This window comes from Rhipicephalus sanguineus, chromosome 2 (genome assembly GCF_013339695.2).
Source record: "Rhipicephalus sanguineus isolate Rsan-2018 chromosome 2, BIME_Rsan_1.4, whole genome shotgun sequence".
Taxonomy (NCBI): Eukaryota; Metazoa; Arthropoda; class Arachnida; order Ixodida; family Ixodidae; genus Rhipicephalus; species Rhipicephalus sanguineus.
Genome location: NC_051177.1, coordinates 24,797,439 through 24,825,198, shown reverse-complemented (window position 1 = coordinate 24,825,198; position 27,760 = coordinate 24,797,439). Strand labels below are relative to the sequence as shown.

Here is a 27,760-nt window from a genome sequence, read left to right as displayed (position 1 = left end):
GATATCATTGCACAAATGGCAACGCCGAAACCAAAGCTGTTATAATTTTATTTCACCGTGTAAACTACTTTGATTTTGGATTAAAGCGACACACATTGGCTATTTTTGTTATGGGAAGTGATGTTGCGTCATGTGGCAGTGACGGCAAAGGCCGTGCATTTTTTATTGGCTTGATATGACAAGTAGCATGTAATATTCATATGGTGGCAGCTAGGCCATATTACTGGGCGCTAAAAACTATAAAACCCCTTTTTATACATTCTCAGAAACAAATGATTTCAGTTTGTAAATGACATATTTTCAAAAGAATGGACACAACACTAGGTGCACTATGCAACTGGTGGGAATTAGGTGGGAATAAAGCCCCTCTACCTTCGGAAAAGTACCACCATCTGCTCTCTCTTCCACCTTCTCCTCTCCTAAAACTCTTATTTTTTTCTTTACATTTTGCTGATGCGAAAAAGTCGACAGCTGTGCGCCCTCGAAAGGTCCAAGTGAAGCTTTCGATTAGGGCCACTGAAACACTGGATGGAATGCTAGTGTTCCACGCAGTGCGGCTGTTGACAGGTGTGGCATGCATACGGAGAATAAAGATGAACTTTTAGCATGGTGCTTAGGCAGAAAAAACAAAATATAAAGAAGTAAAACTGCACGCTATCTTATGTGAATGCAGTCGCCCAATCGGGGGTGCACAAGAGAAGGGAGCGGAGTTGATCAAAGAACGGCGGTACTTTTCCAAATATAGAAGGGCAATGGCGTGTTCTCATACAGCACAACATGCAGGGCATTGCTCCATCGCAAGAGCTCGCGTTTGAGGTCTGTTGGGTTGTCCAGACTTATTGTGTGCGCTATGCGACTGACCATGGGAGTGCCTGCTAGTCGACACACGTAGTTCGTCATAACCACGGTAACAACGCCGTCAAAAAAGCGGTGGCAAGGTACTATGTGAAGGCCACCATGAGGCAAGACTTCCAGTATGTCTCTATAAGAGGTGACTGGAACCTACCACTGACGTCAGCAGGAAAGTGAAATGCGAAAGGGAACGTTTCCTTGTCGTCATCTGCTCGAATTTTGAACTGTGAAGGCTAGTAATAACTTCAGTTTTCCCGCACCAATTTTCATCATTCTTTTTGCATTCGTCTCAGCCTTCATTACCACATGCATTCCATTGCTGAAGAAGGCAGTCGAAAAAATGTCGTAGGACCCCTTTGAAATCATAGGATGAGGTCAAACTTGTAAACTCTACAAAAGTAAAGTTCCGAAGAGTTGGCAAGTACATACATGTCAATAAGTGCCAAGACCACTACACACAAACACATGCTCCCCAAGTATCACCTCAATTAATGCACAGCTTACCTGCTTTTGGAGGTGGGTCAGCTTACTTCTGCTGAACAGAATGCCGACCATGTGCTCTTTGAGGTCATTACTCGTTTCTGGCCTCTCGGGACTGGTGGCCTCGTCGCCAACTGGCCTTGCTGGTACGTCCTCTTCAGGACTTTCTGCGTCTCCTCCAAGAAGCTTACCAAAGACCTGCACAGCAGAATAACAACAAATCAATGAAAGTATGGGTGAAAAGAAAGAAGGTGCAGTCAAAACGACCACGCAGGTTGTTCATTAAACTTGAAAAACTCAATATGGCAAGTAGAAACCATAATTGTGCTTTTCAAGCAGTTTATTCTCCCAGACACAACAAAATTAGTTGAAATCAGTCTCACACATATAATTTGCTAATACAAACTGCAATCTACATGGCTGGTTAAATGCAAGAGGAGTCGGCATTCCATATAAGAAAATGTAACGCTCCAAAATATGAGTTGTTCATTACTGTTTTACGAAAAAAGTAACCAACAAATGTGGACGTGAAAATAGCATGAAAAATAAGTACTCACACCTGAGGTAGGCAGCGGCACTGGTTAGTTGACATGAACTCAAAAACAAATTTTCATTAAAAAGAGTGATGCCACAGAGAGCTCCAGATTATTTTTGATTACCTGAGCTATGCATTCACACATACAGAGATATGTGCTGCAAAAAGAAATGTGGCTGCTGTGGCAGGGGTTATGACACCGAACCATCACCGTTTCCCGCGTGACCACCAGACAAACAATGCTTCTGGCGCTGAAACTGCCTTCATTAAAAATCACTAAGGGGCAGCAAGATGGCCTGAAGTTCACCCTCTCAACCAACCTGAGAAGTGAGAAGACGAAACACTCGAAGCGTCTCAGCTTCACAGTTGCGCTGCTGGATGCAGAGGGAGCGGCACTCGCCGTGGTTATGTGTGCCCGACCCAGGGCCATGGCCCAGAACTTTTATTTGACGTATCCGCAAGGTGTTCTCAGGTCCTCGCAGCTCCAGCCGCCACACAGACCCACTGGGGCCAATGTGAATGGACTCTGGCAGGACACAGCTTAGCCAGCCTTGAAATTGGCCCTCCACATCCATCTGCAGAAATAAATATAGAAGAATGTTTCTTTCTTCTCAGTTACAGATCTATGCTGAGGCTGTCAGAAATGCCACAGAGAATGGAATGAGGTGGCAACCTGCATACATTCACAATTACCCACGTCAATAACCTGGGACCAGCATGCTTACCTGCTTTAGCTTCTGCACCTCCTCCAGGTTTGGGCCAAACTTGAAGGTGATGCTGTTCACTTTGTACTGCAACATTGTGAATAAAGATTGCAACAAGTTTAGAAAATGTTCAAGAAAGCAGAGACGAGAAAATGACAGCGAATAAACCAACCGAAGAATCTCTGGAGTTGTCCACGTAGACACACACGATGGTTGGCATCATATCAGGGTTACAGGCAAGCGTGAGAACCTTGGTCTTGTTGCGATCCTCATCGCCAGACTCCCAGAACGTTTCTGTGGAGTTGTCATAAAGGCTGTTTGCCATGCCCGGCCGACTTGAGGCACTCAGTTTCACCAATGGGGTAAGGTCACGCAGCACTTCGATCCTTGTCGGTGATTCAGGCTGTTAAAAAATACAACAGCACGTAAAAAAGAGGAAAGGACAAAGAAGGCTCTACTTTGCTGAAAAGTGACAGTCTCAGCACCACAAGGAAACTACCCTTAATCTCGGCCATAGATTTAATGGAGGTGAAAAAGGGTAATACTATTTACTTTTGAAAAGTTACCCCCTACAGATTTTTTGTCACAAGGTAACAAGTGCAACCATCTGTTTGGATCTTTAATTTTTCTAGCACGAAGTGCATGGTACTTTTCCATTAGGCATGTGTAGTCTTGTGCATGCACTGCCAGGAAAGCACCAGGCAGACGGCATTAGAAGGAGGAGAAAGTGCCCGCAATAAAGACAATGATTATTGTTATGGATAACATAAGCTGTCAAGGGTGCAATGTTCTTTTTTTACAGGAGCACTCCAAAAAACACATGCATCAAGCAACTCTCTGCATTGAAATTTATTTCCACACTTTACAGATAAATGGCCAACTCCGACATCAAGGATCAGGTACAGCCGGTCGCAAGCACCCAGGACACGGCCGGAGCTCAATGCGTTCTGGACCATGGATGCATCTCCAAAACTACATTCTCAAAATAAAGAAGTTTATTCTCTCTCTTAAGTTTAATTTAACATGAATGGCATCACTCTAGCAGGTGGGCTTTTTCAAATAGAGCACATGCTTTGCAACCAAAAGGTCATGTCACTAACTACTACAAGGCATAACTGGCGTAGATAATTATTTATAGTACCTGCACCTGATATCCTATCAGCATTGCAGCTTCACTTCAATGCAGCTAAGCTCAGTCATTTTTATTAGCCTAAAGGCCAGTGTGGGCAATATTGCATAAATGGCGGGATGACACAAAAACACAAGCCAATGTGTAACACAATCTAGTGCGAAATATACACAACACTCCAATTACACAACACTGCAATCATAAAGGAGACAAGCTGCAAAAGTATTCTGACCTGATGGGATGACACATGTTCCATGTCTGATGGTGCAGATGCCGATGTGCCGGCTACAGCACACAGCTCAGATGGTGCTGCCGCTTCTTCCTCGGTATGGGAGAGAATACGGGAAATGTTGGAGAACACGTGGCTGCGGTGCAGAAAGGCATGGTCTGATGGCATGAAGCGCAGACGCCAACACTGCATGGCCATCTGCTGCAGGGATGATCCGACAGGTAGGAACACCATCAGGTCTGATATTGTCTGAAGCAGGGTGTGGAAAGCCGACCGTAATGGCCCAAGGCATGCTTCACCAGCCAGCGACATGTCCGAGAGTGGGTGCTCGCAAGGGGCCTCCTTGTCCTGCAAGTTTTAGGTAAAGTCATTCTCAGTAACCTTGCCTGTTTCTTTTTTAAATGCTAGAGGAACTTGTTCACTGAAATAGCGAATTTGAAAAAAAAGTACTATGTACCACCTATGATACACGGAGGACCGAACTATGGAAAGTTCCATCTTGTCGTTCCACTCCCGGCTTACAAACGCTGAACAATATTTTACCGCGGTTATTAAATGAATTTGCTAAATGGGGTATTGACATTTCACAGTTTAAACCATCTGATTTGTCTGCATTATTCCTTACGTGACTTACTCATCTTGTTTACTCCAACATGTTTTTTCTTAAACGTTTTTTAAAATGCATTTCTATTGTTATATACTATTTTCTGTTGTGATTGCTATTCCTTGCTGCTTAAAATTTTCTCACTGCATATCTTACACATTTGTTAATGTATACATCTCATCGGTGTCTATTGTATGTACTTACATGCTGCACCGAAGTTGTGTTTTTATTGTCTTTTTTCTAGAGATGTGTGAATATTCAAACTTTTGAATATTCTTCAAATAGTGTTTGCTATTCAATTCAACTCGCACCAGAATTTGACTATTCGAAGTATTCGAACTTGCAGAAGATAAATAGTCAACATCCGATTTTTCGGACTCTTTAGGGACTGCGAAATCGTACCAAAAATTGGGCAGTCTGAAATAAAAACAAATTCATGCTTTTTTATTCTACTCAAGCGGTCAAATCGCCACAGCCATGCCCAAAATAGTTTTAATCCCTCCCAGTACACTTATCAGGCATTTTGGCGCGCACCCAGGCTCTCATGAATACATTCACAATACCTGCCGCGAACCCCACTTAACTACGTGCCAACCGCCAAGTGCAAATTTGCATCTCATGGTAAGCACCGCTGATACCAGCAAAGCACGGAATAGAATACAGCTCTCTCGCATGGAGCAATTGCAAACGATGATGCAGAACACAAAGACTGTGGTGGAAGAGCAGACGACTCGTCCAGCTTTCCCCAATGAGTGCGCGCACTTAAACGATGCGCATATGCATCACCGAATTGGCCGAATCTCTGCTGATACACAACATTTCCTGCTGCGTGAAGCCGATCGTTCCTAGCAGTGTGCAGCACATCGCCAGCTAAGCTGACGCCGTCACTGCTGGGGCACTTGCTGTACCGTATGCATGCGTTTGTCATGAAGGCGTTCGTGATTCCCACTCTGTTCCTGACCACACACGGGTGCGACGATGGTGAGCTGCTTTCATTTGTGAAGGCAACGCATCTGTGCAGTGCACTTAGCGGTCTTGTACAAAGAGGCAGCATGGACGGCGGCACGGCACATTGGGGTTAAACGCATACCACCGCGCTAGGCCACATGCACACTACTGAGCAGTTAGCTGAAGATGCTTATCATAAAGGTTGGCATGTTTGCTGCCCGCCACCACCACACCTCTGTGCATTTCCGGTGCTTATCCGTAATGACATCACCACACACCACACTGCGCCGTGACAGTGGCCCCTTCAGATTTTCGATATGCTTCATCCCCATCACACTCTGGCATTGCAGCAAAGCTGCCTTTCGGACAAATTGACTCTCGAAAGCACTGGCTCGAACCTACGGCATGATAAACGCGGCAGAGGTGAGGGCTTTAATTAATGCCGTTTCAGACCTCAAATTTGGGCAGAAAGTCTGAAAACTTAGACGCCGAAGAGCTTCAGCGTCCGAAATTTCAGATTTTCTTATACATTGACACCTGGCTATGGGGCAGATTAGGCACTCCGGACTCAAAGAGAGTGCTCCTTTGTCCGCCACATCAGTTGGGCCTAAACAGAAGTTGAAGGAGGAGGAGAGGTTGAGGAAATACTAGCAGTCTTTTTCTCTCGCATGTAAAGTGTTGTCGACATCACATTGGTTGCACCAAATCATGTAAATAAATACGATTCGGCCTCTGCATTGCCTCATTCTTGATAAGTGAACTAGGGAACACCACCCCTTCAGCGCTTCACTAACCTAGCCAAAAGAAACGTTTTCATGTTGCTATTTGATAAGAATATGCTTAGGGATCCTCTGCAGCTCTTTTTCTGTAATTTCGCTTCAAAGTATTAAAAAAAATATTCAAAAAATATCTGACAACTATTCGAAAAATGTTCGATTCCGTTCACACTCAAAATTTTGCTATTTGCACAGCTCTACTTTTTTCTATTACTTTTATTGCATGCTTTGCTGACCTGTCTCGTTGCTTGTAAGGGGGTTGAGGTTTCTCAAGCTGTCTTTCTATGGCTTTTTTCTCACAATCCTCCATTGTGCAACTGTTCAGTGGAAATAAAGCTTCATTCATTCAACATCAATGAGCGAAATAAAATTGGCTGCCTCAGCAAATTACTTGCATGCTACAGCAAAACAATTCTTCTTGCCTTGAGAGGAGGCTCCGTGATTCAGAAAATACACTTAAGTTACGACATGGTAATGGGCCGCTTTGAAGTTCGTTTGCCTGTTTCTCACAAAGTCATGGATTTTAACAACACCGGCTTGGACATAGCTAACTTTTGGCCTACAAGATGGATTACATTGCAATCTAAAAGAGCCAAGGACAGAACTTAACAGACACCAAGAATTCCTACAGCACCGCAACGGCCCAAATTTTCTATGTTTGTCTCATTGATGCACAGGTGCTGGGGTTTGGGTGTGAAATTGATGAAAGTAGAAGCTTAGCCTTCATTTTCCTTTGTCGTAATCACTCTCTTACCATGACATTGGTGAAAATACAGTTATGAAAATGCACTTTATCGATCTAAACTGACCTAGTGATCTCTACAAAACTATAAGCATTCAAAAACTAAGAATACCAAGGACCTTTTTATAGAACTGTACAAGAATGAGTTTCACAGCATTGTAATGCAATCCTGGTAGATTAAATTTGAGGGCTCCCTAGACAAGCACCATACCTGTTCTATGGCCTCTTTCTTGTGCCCTGCATCCTCTTTGCCTTGGGGATGTTCCTCCGGCTTCTCCAGAACGGGAGGAGACATGGCTGCCACCAGGCACCACAGAAGGTCGTGTAAACAGGTGGACTGAGTGACGTTGCGCAGCAGCCAGTTGAACGCCTGATGCAGAAAGAGGTGTACTTAGGAACAGGCAGTCGCACTGACAAGCAAAACTAGACCGAAGCCAGCAGCTTACTTCAATGATATAATGCTTCTAAATCACATCTGCCTGATCCTTTAAGGGCTAATAACATGCAGTGCTCAGCAAATTGAACGTATTAATACAGCTGCCTGGCAGCCAGTACTTTTTGCCACACCGGTAAGTGTTGGTTGATAGTTAGGGAGCCAAATGCAGTCACACTGCATCACAAGTGCTCTCATTTTCATTGTATATGATGATACTGAATGTTCCCAGTGTCTACTAGCGGCACATAAGCTTTTAGCACAGCAGCCATGCACTCCAAGTGTCGAGCTTGAGCAGCAAGGCATTGTACATTTATGGCGATGCATGAGTGTTCAAATAGCCAGTGTCATGCATATATGTATCGTGGCTTTTTTGCTTGCTTGTTTGTTTGTGTTTGTGCATGTGTATGCGTGCAAGATCAAATATTGTGTAGTAGTATGTATCTGCACAAGTTACACACAACTTGTAAATAGAGAAAGTTCAATTTAGATGTCCTACATTTAAGCCCTGTAGCTTTATTTTCCCCTCAATGTATGCCTTTAACAAATCTCAAATATCACAAGAAAAAATGTGTTTGGTGAATGGTTGACAGGGTACAGTGAGTTGTAACCAGGCTTTCACAATGAATAGACCTTCAATGGTGCCTAAGACAGCTGCTTATTGTACAACAGTAGGCACATGCAGAACTGTTGCACAGCTGCTCTCCACAGCTTCTTTCAAAGCAAAATTATAATAAGTGCTTGCCACAGTTCGTGCACCCAGATTTGGTAACATTCACTTCTCTTTTTTTTTTGAAAAGGTGTAACTGAACACACAATTGAAAAGTGAACAATGTGGGGTCTGAGCGATATAACCGCCGCCGCCCTCGGAACACACGGACACAGTTCACGCGGTCGGGCAACAAAACACGGACGTTTATTAGACACACTTCTTTACATATGGCGAGCTCGCCGGCCGAATTAGTAAACAAGTAACACATACACGCTAAACTTATGCGCTGACATTGAATACTGGGAAACAACACACACACTCAAGACAGTATAAGACATACAGTACAATATAACATAAGACATAATAAGACAAAATAAGACAACATAATACAATACAAATGCGGTGGCGGCGTCGCAGATGCACGACTCACCACGAGGGCCCGAGGGCAGCGAGCCGCGGTACCGTCCCCCGGACCCACCGCGACAAGACGCCCATCCGCGCGCGCAGCCACACCCGAAAGAGGGATTCACTCCTGTTTCTATGCGCCGGCCTAAATTCGCGGCGGCGATGCCGGCGCCACCGCGCTAAACTCGGGTTACAGCGCCAGCGCATCACTGACCTTGGACGAACACCTCGGCTTACGCCGAGCACGTGCGTTCCAAACACAGCGGCCGTGCCCAAGTTACGGCAGTCGCCTTCACAGGAGTGATATAGCACCCCCACAACAATAATTTCAAACTGTAAACAAAAGCAGGCTTGCCACATGAAGCAGCCATTGTGTTGCTGTGTTTTGCATCATTTTGCCCCAATTAGTAACAAGCTGGGCACCAGGGGGATAATTAGGCTGCAGTAAAGTCATACCTGCATGGCATAGATACGGCAAGTAGCCTTCCTGAGCGACTGCTGAATGGCAAAGCGCATGTTCTCAAGGTCATGGCGTTGAAGAACAAACTGCATGACTGGCCGTTGAACAGTCAGGTCAGTAGCACAGGCTTCAGGCTCCACTGAGACCAGCTTTGTAAGGGCTGCTGATGGCTGGCACAGTATGGATGACATGCCTGCAACAAAAGAGTCGATTCTATCATGTTCGTTGTGGGATTATAACACTGCCATGTCCCTGGTTGACTATAGCTCAAAGAGGCTGAGTAACAAGTAAGCGCCAATAAATACTCTGCCAGCATATAGAGAAGTCTATGCTGCTGACCACACCCCCCTGACATGGGGGCAGGAAAAAGGAACCACCCCCCCAAAAACCACTGTTTGTGTCATAAAAAAGCACTATACCCGCTTCATGACATCAAATATGTATTGAATGCAAAGCATGCAACTATATCCGTTTATTGAGGACACCAGTGATGGAAGCAGTAAAATTATATTTATTCAATAGCACTTCTGTATTTTGGGTGCGTTGGTATTCTGACTTGGATTAACGCTAGTGGATGAGAACAGAAGGAAGACACGGCAGCAACACAAAGAGCAATAGGCTTCCTTCTGTACTTGTTCATTAGCGCTAAATATGTTCCCCAATATTTATTCTCCTCAATGCATTCAAGGCACCACAACACTAATATTTAGAAGTCGAAGACAGTGACATTAGCATAAATTATGTCACACTGTCACAAGACACATCTGTGCACAAACGGACCCATTCGATGTTCTATGCAGTGGTTTCCACGCTATCTCTCTCTTTTAACTGCCACACATTTCTGGATGAAAGCACCGCTATCCAAAAGATACATGCTCTACTCACTTGTGCAGCATCGAACAATAAACAGAAGCTTCAACAACACTGCCATACCCGAATCTTGCACTCACCTTCACTTCCACTGCTGTTGTTCCTTTTTCGTGGGATTACTAAGGCCCTTGCTTCTTGAATGGCCACCTCTGCAAGATCTTTTTCTGCCCAGTCCAAGTGCGTTAGCCCCACAGAGACCGATCGATGAAACACCCTGCCACCACCTCTTACAGTAACAGTAGGACCCAATCCAGCTTCGTCACTCCTCTCACTTGCAAAGGTGTCTTCTACTGCTTCATTTCCATTAAGGGCAGCCACTGACTCAGCATCGACCTCTGCAGTTTGTGAACTTGATGTGCCCGGTTCAGATGGCACAAAATCATCCCCAAACGACAGTGCGTCAAGAGAGAGTCCCAGCATGTTGAAGTATTGAATGGGGCCAGATGTAGCAAACTGGTTGGGTGGCAGCAGCATGTCTGCTTCAGCTAGGCTTGGAAGCCCACTGCGCCGAGACTTCATTCCAGAGCTGGACAGTTCCAGCAGAAACATGGCATTGTTCTTTATGTTGTGGTGAACTGTGTCTTGCGCAGGGGATGCAACTCGCGCAGCAGCAGAAATGGAACTACTGCGGTGACGGCCTCCAAGGGAGGTACGCTGTCCTCCGCTTGCCTGGCACAGTTTTTCCCTGCACCTATCACAAAGGTGATGCCAGCCACTGGTTGATGTTCTGCTCTCGCCGTAGCCGACAGTCCAACCACCACACAGGTGACTCCCTGAGCCAGCACCAAAGCTCCTTATGCCAGCACCGTCGCCACATCCGGAATGACCCTGTTTGTTCTGGTACTGGGATGCCGGCACAAAGGAAAGTCCACAGAGCTCGCATGTTGCTTCCTTTTCACTACCGACTGCGCCGCCGACTGCACTAGTGGCACGACCATTTACCACTGATGAAGAGTTGTTCCGTTTTTTCTTCGACTTCTGTCGCTCTGATCCCCTGACGAGTGCCTGCTCAACGTGCTTAATGTTTTTTCTGACTGAGAAAAGGCTTGGAAGGACCACCTGGTCTTTGATAGCCTGTTTGCAAACGCCAGTCACCTGCTCCCAGAGGAGTACAATAAAGCGCAGGGCACGAGGCAAGTCTGTAGCCACATCTTCCTGCATGGAACTTCCTCCTTGTGTGACCTGTTCAGAAGTGGCCGGAGCAAACGCACTCTTTGATTTCATGTTTTCATTCAATGGCTCATTGGACTGCAGTGCTTCCAGCTGCTGCAACTGCAGCAGGCTCGGTGAAGTTACTTCCACAGAATGCCGGAAACGAGCCTTCTGTTCTTTTGTCAGTGGTGCCGCCGTCACAGTTCTCTTTGTGATGCTCTTTCGAAGGTCCGGATTGAACTTGAGGTATGAGGCGCATGCCATAGCGTCGTGAACCACACCTTCGTGCCATAGGAAAGCGCAGAAGACGGCCCTCAGGCACTCTGCCACAGAAGGGGCCAGACCCTGGCGAAAACTCTCTGTAGCAACAGCAGGACGTTCTGTATGCTCTGAATGAACACGCTCCCTCTTTCCCCGAAGCACGTGTCGTGTGCCGCTGGAACTAGTGCGCTCCCTCCGGGACATTTTTGGAGAGATGCGTGGGCTCTCGTCGCGGCTTGAGTTGCTGCCAATGCTGAAGTGGCCTTTAACACTTGAGGTTGGTCCTCCTTCAGGACTGGTCTGAGTTCCTGTCTGAGTGAATGACTTCAATGATGAAGTTGGTGAAAGGCTCTCCTGGAAAAAAATAAATAATAATTGTGGAAACATACATGCAAACACGCTGTGACAGAAGGCAGTCACGGTTTCAAACTATAGCTACCTTTTTCGGAGTGCCAGGTGTGCTTAGGGGACTGTCTGTAGTTCGCTGTGTGATGCAACCTATACAGCCAGTTGCTGAGGTGTCCCGAAGTTCACGAAGGAAACTGCCCAAATGAGAGCTGACGCTGCTTTCACTAAAGGAAAGAAACAAAGAAGAGACACACACTAAAGATTCTTTATTTATAAATAATAAAGCCTTCCTGGCTCATGTCATTGATTTGAATATACTAATGTACGACTGGAAATTTTAGTCCAGTATACAACACAATGTTACCTGCTCCTCTAGTCCAGCAGGTACAGAGTTTTGTTGCTCAGCAGGATGTTGCACGCTCAATTGCTAGCGATCAGTCACATATCTACAGAGTTAATTATATTATTAAGTAAACTCCCGTTAAGACGAACTCAGTTAAGACGAATTCTCAATTATGCTGAACAACACGGGACCGTTTGTCTGGCTTCCCAAAGACTCAATGCAAAAAAAAAAATCCACTTAAGATGAACTGCTTAACTGTAGTCTCCTGTTAAGACAAACTTTTGCAGTGACCGACAAAGCTGGCGATTCTGCAAAACAAACATTGCAGTCATGGTGGGGCATTCAGGCGACCAAGAAAAAGGAAAAAAAGCAAAGAAAAAGCACTTCCTGGAGCAAAGACGCAAAGTGGAGGGCATGAGATAAGCGAAAAAGAAAGGTCAGCGGATAAAGCTGGTATCCCCCTAACCCCCGGCCTGTGGGTGGAGGAGGTACCGGCTTTATCAGCAAAGAAAGCAACAAAAAGAGTTAGGGGATTTACAACTGGGATCTTCAAACCATTGCATCCTTTTGTATTGCCCCCATTCCTCGGTTTCCCAGCTGGAGTACAAAGGAGAACAGAAGAGCTTGGGGCCCCTCCGCCATGGTAAACACAAACACAAGGGTAGTGGGAAAAGAACAAAAACAAAAGTGACAAAGGGAACAAAAACTGTCTTGGATAATAATCGATAGCAAAACCACGTTTGCAGCGCCAGCACTCCCGTCAGAGGGGTCAGGTGCATTGTCATCGTCATCACACAATGGCGGCTGAGCACTATTTTTTTTTTTTTTTTTTTGTGGTCAGGTCGTGTTGGTTCGCATAGGACCTGTGCACATTGTGTCTGTTGCCAGTGAAGTGCAAATTGTGATGAGCCATTTTCATCACGAAAGTTCACAACAAAGGAAGGCTATTTTGCACACTGAATATAGCTGCGTCGAGTCTTTTTCGTGTGCGTGAGGCTTGAGATCGTGAGCAGCGCGATAGGATATCTTCAGCTGCACGTCGACCAGGAAAAGTTACTACAGGCCAAAAACGGGCAAATATCCGGACCTCGAAGAAAACCTTGCAGACTTTCTTAAGCAACTCGGTGTACAGTGACTTTGTCAAGGTAACAGCACGCACCTGAGGCGTATCCAGAAGTGATCTTAGAGCCAGCAAAACCAGCTCACAGAAGAAAATGAACTGCCAGGAGAATAAATTTTACATTTTTTAAAGGAAAATTGTGCTTGTCCCTCTATTTTTTCTTCTAATCGTCAACATAGGAGCGTGCTACTGTTTTATCATTAAAATGTGGTAGCAATTTCTTCATGAGAAAGAACTTTTATTTCTGAACCTGCGAAATCAGGTGCTTGTAAGATTCGTGTAAATACTCTACTTAAAGACATAGTTTTTATCAAGCTGAGCCAAATAAATGTTTTTTCTTGTCATTTTGCCCTCATTGTAAGTCTACTGCATTCAGTGTTTTCAAGTAACATATTTGGATGCACTTGGCATGTTAGAATGTCTCTTTTTGGGGGCACTTCTGATAAGCCGAACTCCTGATAAGACGAACAGATGAACGCGGTCCCTTCGAGTTCGTCTTAACGGGAGTCTACTGTATGTGCATGTTGGAAAACCTAAAGCGGTCAGAATTGACCTGAAGAGATGCGAATATGGATCCATTTCATATTCGGCTTCTCCATTTCACCCTGGCATAAACACAGAACATAACCACACATCTGATGCTGGTATTTCTCCATTAAATTTCTTGCTATTGCTCATTAAATATATGCAAATTTGCCTCAGTTTGTCAGGGACAAAGCAAGTCACTCTTGATACTAATTTAAATGTTGTAGACATTATACCAGATAACCTTTATGGTTCATTAAGGTCTTTATCAATACCAGGTACGACATTACCAGGTCAAGTGCCCGAAACAAGTTTCTTCAGACTGGTACAGACATAACAGTGGCAATACCTTTGAATCGATGCTCTTCGTGGTGATGAGACAGAATGCTTGGAGAAGGACCCCGATTCAGTAAGGCTTCCCTGAGATGGGGTAGCACTCCTGGCACTCTCAATTTGGGCTTGAGACCCTGAGTGGCTTAACACACCTTCTGACAGCCCAAGCACAGTGTCCGAGTATGAGCAAGGCACTGTCACACCAGGAATTGGTACTGGACTTGAGGCAGCTGGCTTGGAGTTGGCAGATGATCTCCTCCGCCGGACTGGTGGTGTTGCTGGCGGTGTTCCGGGTGGTGTAGCGCCGTTTCCATTGGCACGACTCTCTCCTATTGCACGAACCAGGTCCCTAACCGAGACTCCCCGAAGTTCAGGCGGAACTGCTCGTGTGGGAGGGGGCGATGAATCTGCACTCGTTCGCCGTCGTGAAGCCAAGTGCGAGGATCCTCCTGCGAAGGACCCACTTGAAGTAGGAGCCTCGGATCGTTCGGATGCAGGTCCAGTATGTTCAGAATCAGCAAGCGCATTTGTCGATGTGGATGGAGTCGAAGCTGTAACAAGCAGACCAAAAACAGGTGTTGAGTGAAATACTATTGTCACGTGGTTGCGATGATGAAGAAAGCAAAACACAGCCGATAAAGATTAACTGCTTTATTGCATGAACCTGTGCCCGGCAAAAGAAGCCACCCTCAAAGTGCAACGAAAGCGGCAAGAACAGACGTCGGTCGTCAGTAATCCGATCAGCGGTAAGGTGTGTCAGCATTTATACACGTGACATCGAAGATTCCAGCTTTATCACTAGTGGTTGCATTAGTTCCAGAATAAACTGTACTGTTCGCGTTGCGCGCTCAAGCTTATCAGAACAATATAAAATAATCGGGAATGTTCAACACTCTGGCGCAGCACGCACAGGGTTGTGGTTACATGCGGAACGGGCCGGTTACATGAAAATAGAAAAAAGAAGCACCCCCCCCCCCCATGGCACTATTAAAAATACAGGTAAAAATACTCAGCACGAGATCGAGCACACATTCTTGAAATAGGTAAATACTGATACAAAGAAGGGCTCGTGCTTCTACATGAACAGAAGTATATTGGATTCTTTGAATATTATTCGTATCCCACCAAGAATGTACTAGCAGAAAATTTTTTACTAGCTAACAGTATTCAATTCAAGTAGAAATGTAAAATATAGTAAAATGTCTAATCATATTTTGAAATTTCGGATATATGCACATCCCTAAACACAGTACACTGCTGTGCACTCTTTTAATTTGCAACAATAAGCAGCAGTGACTACAACAGCCACTCTGGTATTGTGGAATCCTCTCATTTGAGTCACTCTCTGGCAACAGTATTGCACCACTATTTCCATTTATTACATACCAAATAAATGAAATGGCAGCAGTAATTTTGCAGCACACTATGTATAACAGCTCCTTGTGCTCTTTCTATGGTGCGTCAGAAGTCATGTTCTGCATAGCACTCTCTCTTTCTATATGCATCCTCATGTTCACGGAAAATATGGCACCTATAAGACTGGCACAAGGCAACCATAAATGTTGCATTGATGAAGCAAAAAGTAAACGAGGCAACCTCCTTACGATCATGCAGTGTGTCATGTCCTGATACTAAAGTGTGCAGAAGCCTCTATGCGTGGCTTTCTTGAACTACAAAAGGATGTAACAAGAGCATATTTAGTGCAGGACGAATTCACTTAAATGTGCACAAAGCAGCACATTTTTAGCGCTCAGTTTGCGCTATCCTTGCGTTCAGTGGCCACAAGTGAAATAATATAACTAATAAGCCGAAGGTATATACTTACCAGGAGACCCGAATACAAAAGGGCTAGCGGATCCAGATGAACCACCTTCAGGATCCGAGGTACCACTCCCAAATGTGAATAGGCCTAAGTAGACAAATAAAGGAACATACAAAGTGCCCATTAAGATAAACTAAAAAAAACACAAAAACACATCACAGCACTGAACAGTTTGGCACATTCACTCAGCACTTAAAATGGGATGAGCACGTTGAGTGCGTAACAGCAAAAATGGCTAGGGCATGTGGCATACTATGTAAATTGCGATACACTCTTCCTGAGAAAATAAAGCTGCTGCTTTATAATTCTATATTCGCTTCTCAAGCGAACTGCTGCAGCCTCGTGTGGGAAATGACATCCAAAAAAGATATACATAGACTATCTGTCTTACAAAAAAAAAAAAGCTTTGCGTCACGTAACCCAGATTGCGCATGACGCTCACACAGGGTCTTTATTTTCAGCACTCAACGTTCTTCCATTTCATGAGCTGTATAATTTCAATATTGCGACAAAGTACATGAATAGTGTAACACGTAAGGACAGCATGTTTCTTGAACTGTGCAGTCTAGAGCAATCCTGTGACCATCCGTATGATATTAGAAATCGGCAAACTTGGGCGGTTCCTTTTTCACGGACTGAACAAGGATGTAAAAGAAAGAATAAATTGTAAATTACTGACGCTACTGAACCAGCTTTCAAAAGAAAATATAGACAAACACAATAACTCGGTGAAAATCAAAAGATCATTACGCTACTGTGAATAAAGAGATACACATGCTATAAACACAATTTCTTTACATAAATTGTTTTCATCTGTGTCATGCCATCAATGAGATATATGCACATTGTGTCCAAATAATGACAAGGATGCCAATGGGTTATATTTGTAGAAGTGATCTTTTAATGCGTAGCTAAACTTTCATGTACTCCTTGATACATGTTCTTTACCTTTCGCTTTATATATTTCTTTTTTTGTTATACACATGTCATAGGCATTCTAATGTGAATGTGATACCCACTTTATGTTTGGAACTGTATAGTTGATAACAATGTTTAACAATTACTGATTACATTACATGCTTGTACATGTTTTGTTTTTAATGAAAACCTCCTTGCCAAATGTAACCAGCACCAGAGCCCATGTCAAGTCACTGGAAAGCGGCTTTTTGCTCTGGTCCTAGCATTTTGTCTTCCCTGTAAGGACCAAATGCCAAATAAACTGTCTGTCTGTCAACAGTTTCTTTTTACAGCGAAGCTGTATACAGCTAGAGCAAACCGTCTGTGGGCAAAAACCTCTAGTGCCCTTTAAAGAGCAGTCGAAGAACGAAAGTGTACTGAGGCATTTTTAAGCATTAAAGTGGAACCCCTGGTATATTATGGAGTGGTGGAAAAACTAATGCATAGAGTGTAAGAAATTTTGCAACCAGTGCCAGAGTTTGAACCCGTACCCCCAAACTCCGAAGGCAAGTGTTTAGGCTACACACAGTTTTTTTTATTTAGACTTCACAATATATCATAAATGAATGTGAGTAAAACATGTCTGCCTACTATCATGTAAACTAGGCTAAGCACCCACACATGCAAGATGTTATATATCCGAACCATATGAATGCCTTGTTTTTTTTTTTGAAGGGTAACATGCCTACGAGGAAAGACGAAGCGAACAGCACAGGGAATGTCATCGGCATTAGCAGTACACCTCGAGGCAACAACACACAATTAATAAAATCCTACAAGAAAAGGTCCTAGGGCCTTCATATTTTGGTACCAAACGACTTATATAGCCCCTGAAAAAAAAAAAGTTTTCCCAGCAATGCATTTCTGTTCAAAAGTGAAGCCGACTTTAGGAGATGGTTGTAAGCTTGGTCTTTGTAAGCTGGCTTTGTTATCGATGTGCCGCGGTAGACTCTGTACAGTGGTTTGAACGTTTAAATGCACATTCACAACCTGGCCTTTGATACCAAACTGGCTTTGACCGTTATCAAATTTGTGCCCTGTGCTAACCAGCTATGCTGGTCACCCACCTTCACAGAGTAGAATGGCTCACATTCTTTGTCAGGAAATTTTTAAAGAAGGAAAAGGTTCTTGCAGTGATAACTTCAGTTTTTTTCACTGTGCTACAAGCTAAGCCCTGAGAGAGACAGAAAAGTCATAATTCAGTGAAACTAAGTTTGCTAGTAGATATGTTTTGCGATACTCAACACCACAAGAACGCTGGGGACAGGCAACTGACGTGACTGAACAGCTGCCAGATGTAAATTTATGGCAGATGGCAAGTGGCAATTTGCTATGAAAGACTTCAACAGCACAGAATTGAAACACTGAATTGTAAGAAGCACATTCACACACACAACACATTAGAATTTGCTAAGCACTGATGTGAGAAAAACTTACTTCAGTTTAGAATGTGTTTGAGCAAGTTCTGACATGGCATAATACAAAACTTAAGAGAGACAATGAAAACTAAACCTCATAAAATGAATACTGATGAGCACTTGTAAAGCAGTGAAAGCTATAAGCATTGGTAAGTCTGTAATGTCAAAGTTTGTCATTATATACTGTTTATTATTATATTTTTTGGCTAGTTGGTTCATTACCAACCAGTTCATGAACCAACTAGTTGGGTTAGTTAGTTCATTACAGCACCAGAGAACTTGAGAGACGAGAAAAGGGAGGCACTAGGGCTAGCTGGTTCTGCGTAATTCAATGTATAACAGTGGAATTTCTTGAAGGGGGCAAAAACTAAGAACCCTGACAAACACTGGTACAGGTAAAGCCAAAGTAAAGCCACAAAATGAACGGCGATGAGTGGCTCTGAAATAATTTTCTGTTAAACGATGACAAAACCCTACCTTGCACTGCATTTGCACACCCAGAAATTGCCCTGTCAGCAGTCACAGAGACGGGCATGCCAAAGTTGTAGCCACGTGATCGCACTGTCGATGATGATAACGCAGCAGCCTGAGAGCACCTGTGGGAAACATGGCTTCTGGTCACTCAACAAGTTAGACCTAGAGGATGGCTCTTTGAAAACAAAGGTTCATGAGGTGCAAAATAGAACAATTCGGGATACATCGCATTAGCATCACAGCTTGCCATTGCTGCTGTGGTATATTACTTATTACGTCTTATTATCAAGGGTAACAAAACAAATTTGCATATTAAGATAAAAACTAAAGTTCTCTTTAAAAAGCTGTTGGGAATACTGAATAAGAATTTGTATATATTGTTTTAATACTGTACCATTCAGGTAAATGCTTTATTCAGATAACTTTTCTGCAGGTCCTTGTTTAGACCAGGAAATAAAAGTCACGAACCAACACCTATAATTTTCTTAAATAAGTCATGATGATAAACACACTCTAATGCAGTTTCTCAAAAAGGTGTACAACAATACCACTGAAAGAATAGTGGGACAGAGAGGTGCATGTTGGTTAGGCGTGCACAACACAATGATGACATTTTTTTGGCTTTCACACCTGTGGCCACATGCGCCAGCCGAGTCATCATCGCTGTCACCCGATTGCATCACTTCAGACTCGTGGCGAAGGTAGCACACCTCAGGGACCACATGGGCAGCCGTCCGGGCCAATGTCCATGCCTCACCCTCCTTTCCAAGATTGTGCCTCTGCAAGCTGTCCTTGTTCAAACGCAGCCATACACCTTCAGAGTTGAATACCTGCACATGTGGTCATGGTGCAATACAATGGGCATGGTATCACGAACAAGATGAAAGTCTAGTTTGAGGCAAATGCACTGAATAAGCTGCACCATTCTCTTCAAACATTCTGCACATTCATCTACATTATGTCAGTACAACAACATTCATCTACATTATCATTATGTCAGTACAACATGGCAATGAAGAACACATATAAAATAACGAAGAACAAAAGTCATCCTGCAGTTTAAAGAAATTTCTTGGAGATCAGCCAGCTGCAACTGTTACACAAATGGAAATAACGGATTCCCTATTGCGGCCCCTTGCATTTGACAATGTTCACATAGTAATGCCATTTTTTTTCTTTTTCGTAGAAATTTTCAGCCTGAAATTGCATGAAATGCTGCATTATCAAACATTTGAGCAGAGGAAAGAAAGCTAGCCCTAAACAGTGTACAATATTCCCATCTGCAACCACAGAGGCGATCTTGTCCGGTTCAAGAGAAATGTGAAAGGTGCTGGATAGAGTAGACAGCCTAAAGCTACTGACCCCAAATTCCTTACAGGCATATTTTCCATTTTCTAAACTACTTAGCTGCAGTGGCAGTATGTCATGTTAGGTCATGCCTTCATCATGTGTCCTTCACTATTTTCACAAGATGCTAGAGAGGTCGGCCCCATCATTATGGTTTAAGGAATTAAGGTAGTCTAGTATGCTTATCATGCCCTTCACAACAAAATGTGCGATCAAGAGAGCTCATACATTTTTTTTTTGCAGCTATATCATGAACTGATTGACATATTTAAGATAAAGCTTTATATTGAGGTTAGCTACAATTTCCCTGTTCAAGTACACATTGGTTGATAAATTGGTCCAGCAATGGTCCCAGAAAATCATTTCCACATTTCACTTGCTGGAGCTTTTGAGAGAGTATGTCTCCTTCAAAATTGCCCTTTTCTCTATTAGGCTATTTTATTACATGACTCAAGACCTCATAGAAACACCTGGTATTGTGTAATTGTCTTGTACCACATAATACCACAAAATGAGCTGCCAATGTAAAACAACAGGTAGGAGACTTCTATAAATGCACAACTTGTATAGCTTTCACAGTGCTGCTTGCTATGTCCGAAAATGAGTTAGGCATAAAACAGTGCTGAAATATTCCAAAGCAGTACATTTTGAACCCCGCCTCACCTCTTCAGAAGCAATGATTGTGCTGTCCATGGCAAGCATCCCAATCGGAGGTGCCTTGAGGTTAGGCTTACTTCGTACATTGTGTCCGGCAGCTCCACAAATTGCCACTTGGTACATTCCAGGCCCTGTACATATATAAAAGCAAAGACACACAAAGTACATGCAGGCCAACTCAGGCCTAGTGAATAATCACAGAAACATTGAAAACATATGACTAAATGTGGTACACACATCAAAGTCGACTTTTGGAAACAAAACATGCGGTTTAGGTTACAATGTCACAGTGCACAAAGAGTTTGCTGCTTTGTACACGGCTTACTGTGAGCGCTGAACATTAGACAATAAACCAAAGGTCATATTTTAGAGAAATGCAGTGGTTTTATTCTGAATGACAATATTACACACACACGTAATTCAACTACTTTTAACATTCATTTGTTCACAAGCACCCCAGTTGAGATGCAAAAGCATACAATGACTAACACTTCTTAAAAGATGCACTAATACAAAAGAAAAACCACAAAAAATGTGAAGTACTAACCATGCCTAATCACATCATGTGGATGTGGTGGTTGCTGGTGCTGGAGCGACTGGTGCTGCTGTTGCTTTTGTTGCTGCTTTTGCTGTTGCTGTTGATGCTGCAGCTGTTGATGCAGTTTATGCTGCTCCTGTTGATGATGGTGCTGCTGCTGCTGCTGAACCTGAGCTGACTGCTGTTTTGGCTCTTTCAACTCTTTCTTCTTGGGTGAACCACTGCTTCTCTCACTAAAGTATTCCTCACGGGCTGCCTTTGGTTCCTAAACAAGCAAACCATGACAGTATGTAAAGACTGCCTCAGTACAATGACACATTAGTACAGAGCAATGGTGCAGAGCAGTGATTCCATAGTTATAGCATCACCGACATATGTGATCATAATGTTTTCAAGGAATAAATGTTTGCACATGAGTCATAACTGTATGTGCTGACACACTAACATGGAAATGCATTTATAGGTTCTCCTGGCCAAGTTTTCTCGATTAGATGTTTCCCCTTATGAGTTACATACAGCTGTAAGCATTGCTTGTTCTGTTTGGATATGGTGGCTTCCCATACAAAGTGCTCAAATACCTTACTTTACGGGTGTAAGGAGATCAAAATGAAAATTCAAATTGAATAAAAATAATAAGAAACATTATATCTAAAAAAATATTAAAAACTTTTAAATGTACAAGGTTCCTGCAAGAAGATCAGCTACACATGCTTGGAAGTCTACATTAATTGTGTAACAAGGATGTTGCAGCTATCACTAACTATGGTACCTAGAAATTAATTAAAGGGGAGACCAAATTAGTTTCCATATATTATTTATTTATTTATTTACAAGTACCTTACAGGCTCCACGGGGAGCATTGAGTATAATACGAAAAAAATATTCAGAAAAAATAAAAATATAGGACACCAACTATGAACTAACAGAACAATACTAAGAAAGCAATACTCAGCGATAGAAATGAAAAATAACATTCATTGTTGCAATAAGAGCGGCACGGAAGTCGCGTCAAAAAAAAAAAACATCACTTGTGCACTCATAGAAACAAGCAAACAAACTAGAAAGGATTGTAACCGAAGCAATGCTAAAAATTAAGAGAAATGCAACCTAGATACCGAGAATATATACTGCTTTTGTCACCATTTACTCTGTCTGTACAGAATATGGACTTGTTTCCATAAGCCCTCCAGACCTGCGTGAACCTTGTACTAAGAGGGTGTGTGTGCCAAGGAAAGGCAGCGGGTGTAAGGGCATCGACAATGGCCAGTTATTTCACCGAGTGTAGCAACAGGTGTTTGATTTGCAAATCAAATCATTCAGACATTCACTATTCGACTTTTATATTTGAGCGTTCGCAAACTTTTACTTCTTTTTCTACTTGTTAAGTTTCCTTTACAGATTAACATGCACAGGAAAATGCCTCCTTAATATGGTCTGTCAAATAGTGCATACATTCAATAAAACAAACAAACAAGAAAAGCCAGCCATGCACTATCGTAGGCTCACATCAAAAGGGACCAGCAGAGTTTTCCCTATGTGCTGATTGTACTGCAAGCACCAGGCCTCGGAGTACCCGTTCTTGCAGTAGGTCTTGATGGTTTCGGGACTCAGCCGAACCCAAACGCCATCATCGTTGTGCAACTGGAACACATTTTTTTAAAAAGTATATGAACATCACAGTTCATATTTCATGTTTCAAGTGAAAAAAAAAGGGGGGGATTGGGGAAGCGCAATTAATCTGTGTATGTACTATACTTATGGCAATTACTAGTATCATAAGGTAGGCCCGCTGCATTACAAGAATCCATAATGGAAAGTAGACTTTTAAAGGCTCGTTTTCCTTTGTTGGACACAATATTAATGAGAACTAACAGACAATAATGCCAAGGAAAGTACAGGGGACATTATTTGTAGTAATTAGAATATAAATGTGAAGAAAGTAAAGTGGACGAAAAGATAACTTGCCGCCGGCGGGGACCGAACCTGCGACCTTCGAATAACGCGTCCGATGCTCTACCACTGAGCTACGGCGGCGGTAATCCTCCCGTCCACATTATGGGGTATATATGCGCATTTAAACCTAGGAGTGTTAGTCAGTGCCGATCGCGGGATTAGTGGTAAGCTGGCAGCTCGTAAAAAAAGATCACATGCTACGCGACGCCAACAGGCAGAAAAAGAGTGTTCCACACTCGCCGCCATGGCTGCGATCGGCGCTGACTAACACTCCTAGGTTTAAATGCACACATATACCCCATAAAGTGGACGGGAGGATGACCGCCACCGTAGCTCAGTGGTAGAGCATTGGATGCGTTATTCGAAGGTTGCAAGTTCGGTCCCTGCCGGCAGCAAGTTATCTTTTCGTCCACTCAACTTTCTTCACATTTATATTCTAATTACTACAAATAACACTCCCTACACTTTCCTTGGCATTATTGTCTATTAGTTCTCATTAAGAATCCACAACGGTGTTTTAAAAGCAGCGCATAATCACCTCATCCACAAAGGTGACGATTCCATCCACCTGCACCACACCAATCTGCTTGCTCTGTAAGGAAGGATGGCTGCGAATTCTTAGGCCAGCACTGTACTTGGCCTGGAACTTTCGCATCTGCAAAAGGCAAAAAAAAAGTAAAACATCAGGTGCTTCATCTAGGATCAATATGACCAACACATCAGACAATGCACCAGGAATCGGATGGCTTGACTTTAACAACACAATTTATTCTGATGTGACAAAGATGCGAAATAAAAGTGTAACAGTTTACTATAGGTTACCTTGTTGGGCTGATGCGATGACTTTTGTGACACACCCTTAGAAGGAATCACCAATCCCTGTGGTGGTTCTTTCACTTCCACCAGCCGACACTGGGAACTCCCTACACCAATGAAAAGTGCAAAGCAATGTCAAACCAGAAAATGCATTCAATAAGGTTTTATAATGTATAAGTATAAAAGATTGGTAGACGACTCAATCACTGTAATGACAGTGAATGAAGGCAATGCTGAATTTTTTAGTTAGCTACAGAACGTAGTAGATGTACGAATTAAAAAAAATTTCGGATTGTTGCTCTAAATAAAAATACTGGTGTCAAGAAACGTAAAAACGAGTATTGTGGTGCCTGGGAATGCATCGAATATATTTTAATTACCGCTACCTTAAAAGACACTTTCGATTTCGATATCGAGGGGGTGGCTTCTCGAAGACGTTTCATAGCAGTGTGACGTCACGGGGATACAGAAACTCGCGACGTACTAGCGGCAAATCTGTCATCTGCTCGTGGTGCACATAAACAATAGTGAATTGTCGTCCAGTGACCCTGACAGTGATTTCTGCAATTTAAGCTGCATGCAGGACGCAGAGCTCGCAAACTCGGGGGAACTGTGTTGACTCATCGGGATAATGTCCATTGCAGTGGGGCTGGCTTGCAGATGCTCAGCGATGAAAAGTAGAGCTGTGCGAATAGCAAAATTTTGGGTGCGAAGCGAATTCGAATATTGAAGTGTGAGCGCAAATCGAATCGAATATTTTTCGAATATTTCTCGAATATTTCTAGAATATTTTTCGAATACTTCGAAGCGAAATTGCAGAAAAAAAAATTTAGAGAGGATTCCTAAGCCTATTCTTATGAGATAGCAACATGAAAGTGTTCCTTTTGCTAGGTTGATGAAGCACTGGCGGGTAGGTGCTTCATAGTTGTCTTATCAAGAATGAGGCAATGTAGAGGCCGAATTCTATTTATGTACATGATTTGGTGCAACCAAAGCGTTGCCGACAACACTTTACACGTGATAGGCAAAGATGCCATTTACTCAGCCTCTCCTCCTCTTTCAACTTCTGTGGAAGCCCAACTGATGTGGCGGATAAGGGTGTGCTCCCTTCAAGTCCGGAGTTCTAAATCTGCCTCATAGACGTAGATATAAATGAACATCTGAAATTTTGGATGCTTAGAAGCTTCGGCTTCCGATTTTTCGGACTTCCTGCCCAAATTACAGGCCCAAAACAGCATTAATTGAGCCCCCGCCTCTCCCACATCTTTCATCTCCATGTTGGAACCAGCGTTTTTTTGAGTTAATACATTTGCGACTGTAGCAGAGCTTGAAAGGCAGCTTTGCCGCAATACCGGGGTGTGATGAGGTGAAGCATATTGAAAATATAGGGACCTCTTCCAATCGGACGTTGTGTCTTGGCAAAGTTCGACCGTAACGGAGCTTGAAAGGCAGCTTTGCCGCAATACCGGGGTGTGATGAGGTGAAGCATATTGAAAAATCTGGGGACGACTTTCAATCGGACTTAATCTTGGCAAAGTTCGACCGTAACGGAGCTTGAAAGACAGCTTTGCCGCAATACAGGGGTGTGATGAGGTGAAGCACATTGAAAATCAAGGGACCACTTCCAATCGGACGTTGACTGCGTTTTGACAAAGTTCGACCGTAATGAAGCTTGAAAGGCAGCTTTGCCGCAATGCGAGAGTGTAATGAGGTGAAGCATATTGAAAATCTGAAGGGGTCACTTTCAATCGGACGTTGACTGTATTTGTTTTCGGGAAGTTCGAATAGTTCGAATAGTAAAATTCCAGTGCGAATCGAATCGAATAGCAAACACTATTCGAAAAATATTCGAAATTTCGAATATTCGCACACCCCTAATGAAAAGTTTAAAGTCAAATTAAAATATTTTATGTGTGTTCTTCGACTCCGGTGTGCGAACAGCGTTGACACTGCATACCAAGGAAACGAACTGTGTCCCTTTTGCAATGTCTCAAAATCATGACAGTACTCCTTTAAGGAAAAATTCAGTGACAGGCATACGTGTCCCATCAATACATTCAAATTTCGATCTCTATAAGGAACACCTCTATAACAAAGGGAAGTAAATTACCAATTTCAAAGCCATCAATGATGGCATGCAGTAGGTACCAGCCGACAGAGCCTGGTGTCCAGTTGGCCGTGTATGTGCCATCGTCGTTAGCACAAACGAGCATGTTCTCAATGAGCCGCTTTTTGGTTGGAGAAACAAAGCGCAGCTCTTCAAAGGAGTAGTCCTGATATTGCTGTAAAAGAGACCCAATACATTATCTCTGAAGCATATGTTACATCGCTTATGCAAAAGGCATTTCTGGTTATTGTCTTTCTTTTGGCTTTAAAGTATCAAGCATCTAACGAGAGGTACACAAGTGAGGTTCCCTCAATCAAATAAAAGTTTAATCTAGCAGTTGCTATTGGTCGTGCTACGTGCTCAAATGTTGAGACAAACCCACCTACCAATACAGAACGTACCTTTGCAAATCTCTGTACTATACGTTACATGAAACTTCACAGTTGGGCTTACCGTAAACCTTGACGAGCGCTAAGAATTAGTTGAACCTCACACTTCTCAAGTGCAAACAAAGGTACAAGAACATGATCTGGTATTACTGACAAGAGTATGAAGTTGGGCGTGTTGGTAATGCATAACTGACCACGTAGCGCAAAATTTGACACAGGACAAGAGTCTTCGTCTTCGTCCCCCTCTCTTGTCCTGTGTCAAATGATCTGGTATTACTGTCTCTTACCCATCAATGGTGCGAGAACCTTGAAATCTACAGGTCATCAAGCACAAGCTAAGCCATCTGTACGAAACCACATAGGTACTATGTAGCAAAGCCTGCCACAAAAATATTGCACATGGAGAGTGAGAGATATCCATTGCTGCACAAAAGACGCCAGTGAAAATAATTAGTTTTAGAACAACGCTTGCCTGATCATTCTTTTTAAGCCCTTTTCGTTCTTGCTAAAGCCCTATGTACAATGCAGTCGTGTCAATTTCCTTAACATCATTATAACAAGGGCTTATTGTAGTTTCACTGCCTGGATTTATTATGAGTTTCATTCCAAGGCTTGAACTGTAGCCACATAAGCTCCACTGCAGATTTCTACAGTAAAAAGGAGGATGCCCTCGACAGGGGCGTAGGCAGAAATTTTTTCGGGGGGGGCACCTCTTTGATTTGTAGTGGGGACGAGCAGGCAGATGTGGTCGAGTGTCATTTTCTGCTCTGTATGCTATGGCAAAAAAAAAAAATTTCGGGGGGGGGGCACGGGCCCGGGTGTGCCCTAACGTGGCTACGCCCCTGGCCCTCGATAATGGAGGCCTACTCGTATGCACTGCATACACCGAATATGTTGCCTCTGAAGACAGCTAGGCCTCCTACTGCGCTAGAAGTATCCTTGTGTGACTCACCCTCATGGTGGTGATGGCATAGTAGAGCATCTTGTCCCTCACAGTGACTTCGTAAGGTACATCCAGCGATGGTGGTGGGTGACCACCAAAGGTCAGGAGGCCAGTTTGGTCACTTGAGCCAGCTGTTGCTGAGCAAGGAACGTGCTCCTGGTTGTAGGCATTCATAGGCACTGCTCTCACTTCCACCTGGATGAACAAAACATTGCAAAAATATGAGAGCCATTATCATATTCGAGTGTAGAAAAAAAAAAAAGAAAAAAAGAAGCTGTCTACACAATAAGGTAAGCAGACAGAATGATCACTGACTTCAAACCAAGGTTTATTCTCTAAAACCAAGCCATTCTTACCTTCCGACACAGAGAAGAGGAA

The 27,760-nt window shown here is 43.3% G+C and overlaps 1 protein-coding gene across 1 annotated transcript in view; it reads right to left on the bottom strand.

The window, feature by feature from the left end:
• LOC119382556 (E3 ubiquitin-protein ligase MYCBP2) overlaps window positions 1-27,760 on the bottom strand; it is a 130,594-nt gene that overhangs the window by 24,499 nt on the left and 78,335 nt on the right. The window contains exons 46-65 of the mRNA XM_037650305.2: window positions 27,392-27,577; window positions 26,054-26,225; window positions 23,950-24,050; window positions 23,666-23,782; window positions 22,681-22,815; window positions 21,184-21,439; window positions 20,643-20,767; window positions 19,263-19,462; window positions 18,636-18,754; window positions 15,787-15,870; window positions 13,978-14,512; window positions 11,732-11,864; window positions 9,960-11,646; window positions 9,006-9,202; window positions 7,211-7,369; window positions 3,933-4,277; window positions 2,744-2,974; window positions 2,593-2,658; window positions 2,188-2,442; window positions 1,357-1,530 (exon numbers count right to left, since the gene is read on the bottom strand). Coding sequence (XP_037506233.1) covers window positions 1,357-1,530; window positions 2,188-2,442; window positions 2,593-2,658; window positions 2,744-2,974; window positions 3,933-4,277; window positions 7,211-7,369; window positions 9,006-9,202; window positions 9,960-11,646; window positions 11,732-11,864; window positions 13,978-14,512; window positions 15,787-15,870; window positions 18,636-18,754; window positions 19,263-19,462; window positions 20,643-20,767; window positions 21,184-21,439; window positions 22,681-22,815; window positions 23,666-23,782; window positions 23,950-24,050; window positions 26,054-26,225; window positions 27,392-27,577 — 5,277 coding nt within the window. The remainder of the gene's footprint in view (window positions 1-1,356; window positions 1,531-2,187; window positions 2,443-2,592; window positions 2,659-2,743; window positions 2,975-3,932; window positions 4,278-7,210; window positions 7,370-9,005; window positions 9,203-9,959; window positions 11,647-11,731; window positions 11,865-13,977; window positions 14,513-15,786; window positions 15,871-18,635; window positions 18,755-19,262; window positions 19,463-20,642; window positions 20,768-21,183; window positions 21,440-22,680; window positions 22,816-23,665; window positions 23,783-23,949; window positions 24,051-26,053; window positions 26,226-27,391; window positions 27,578-27,760) is intronic.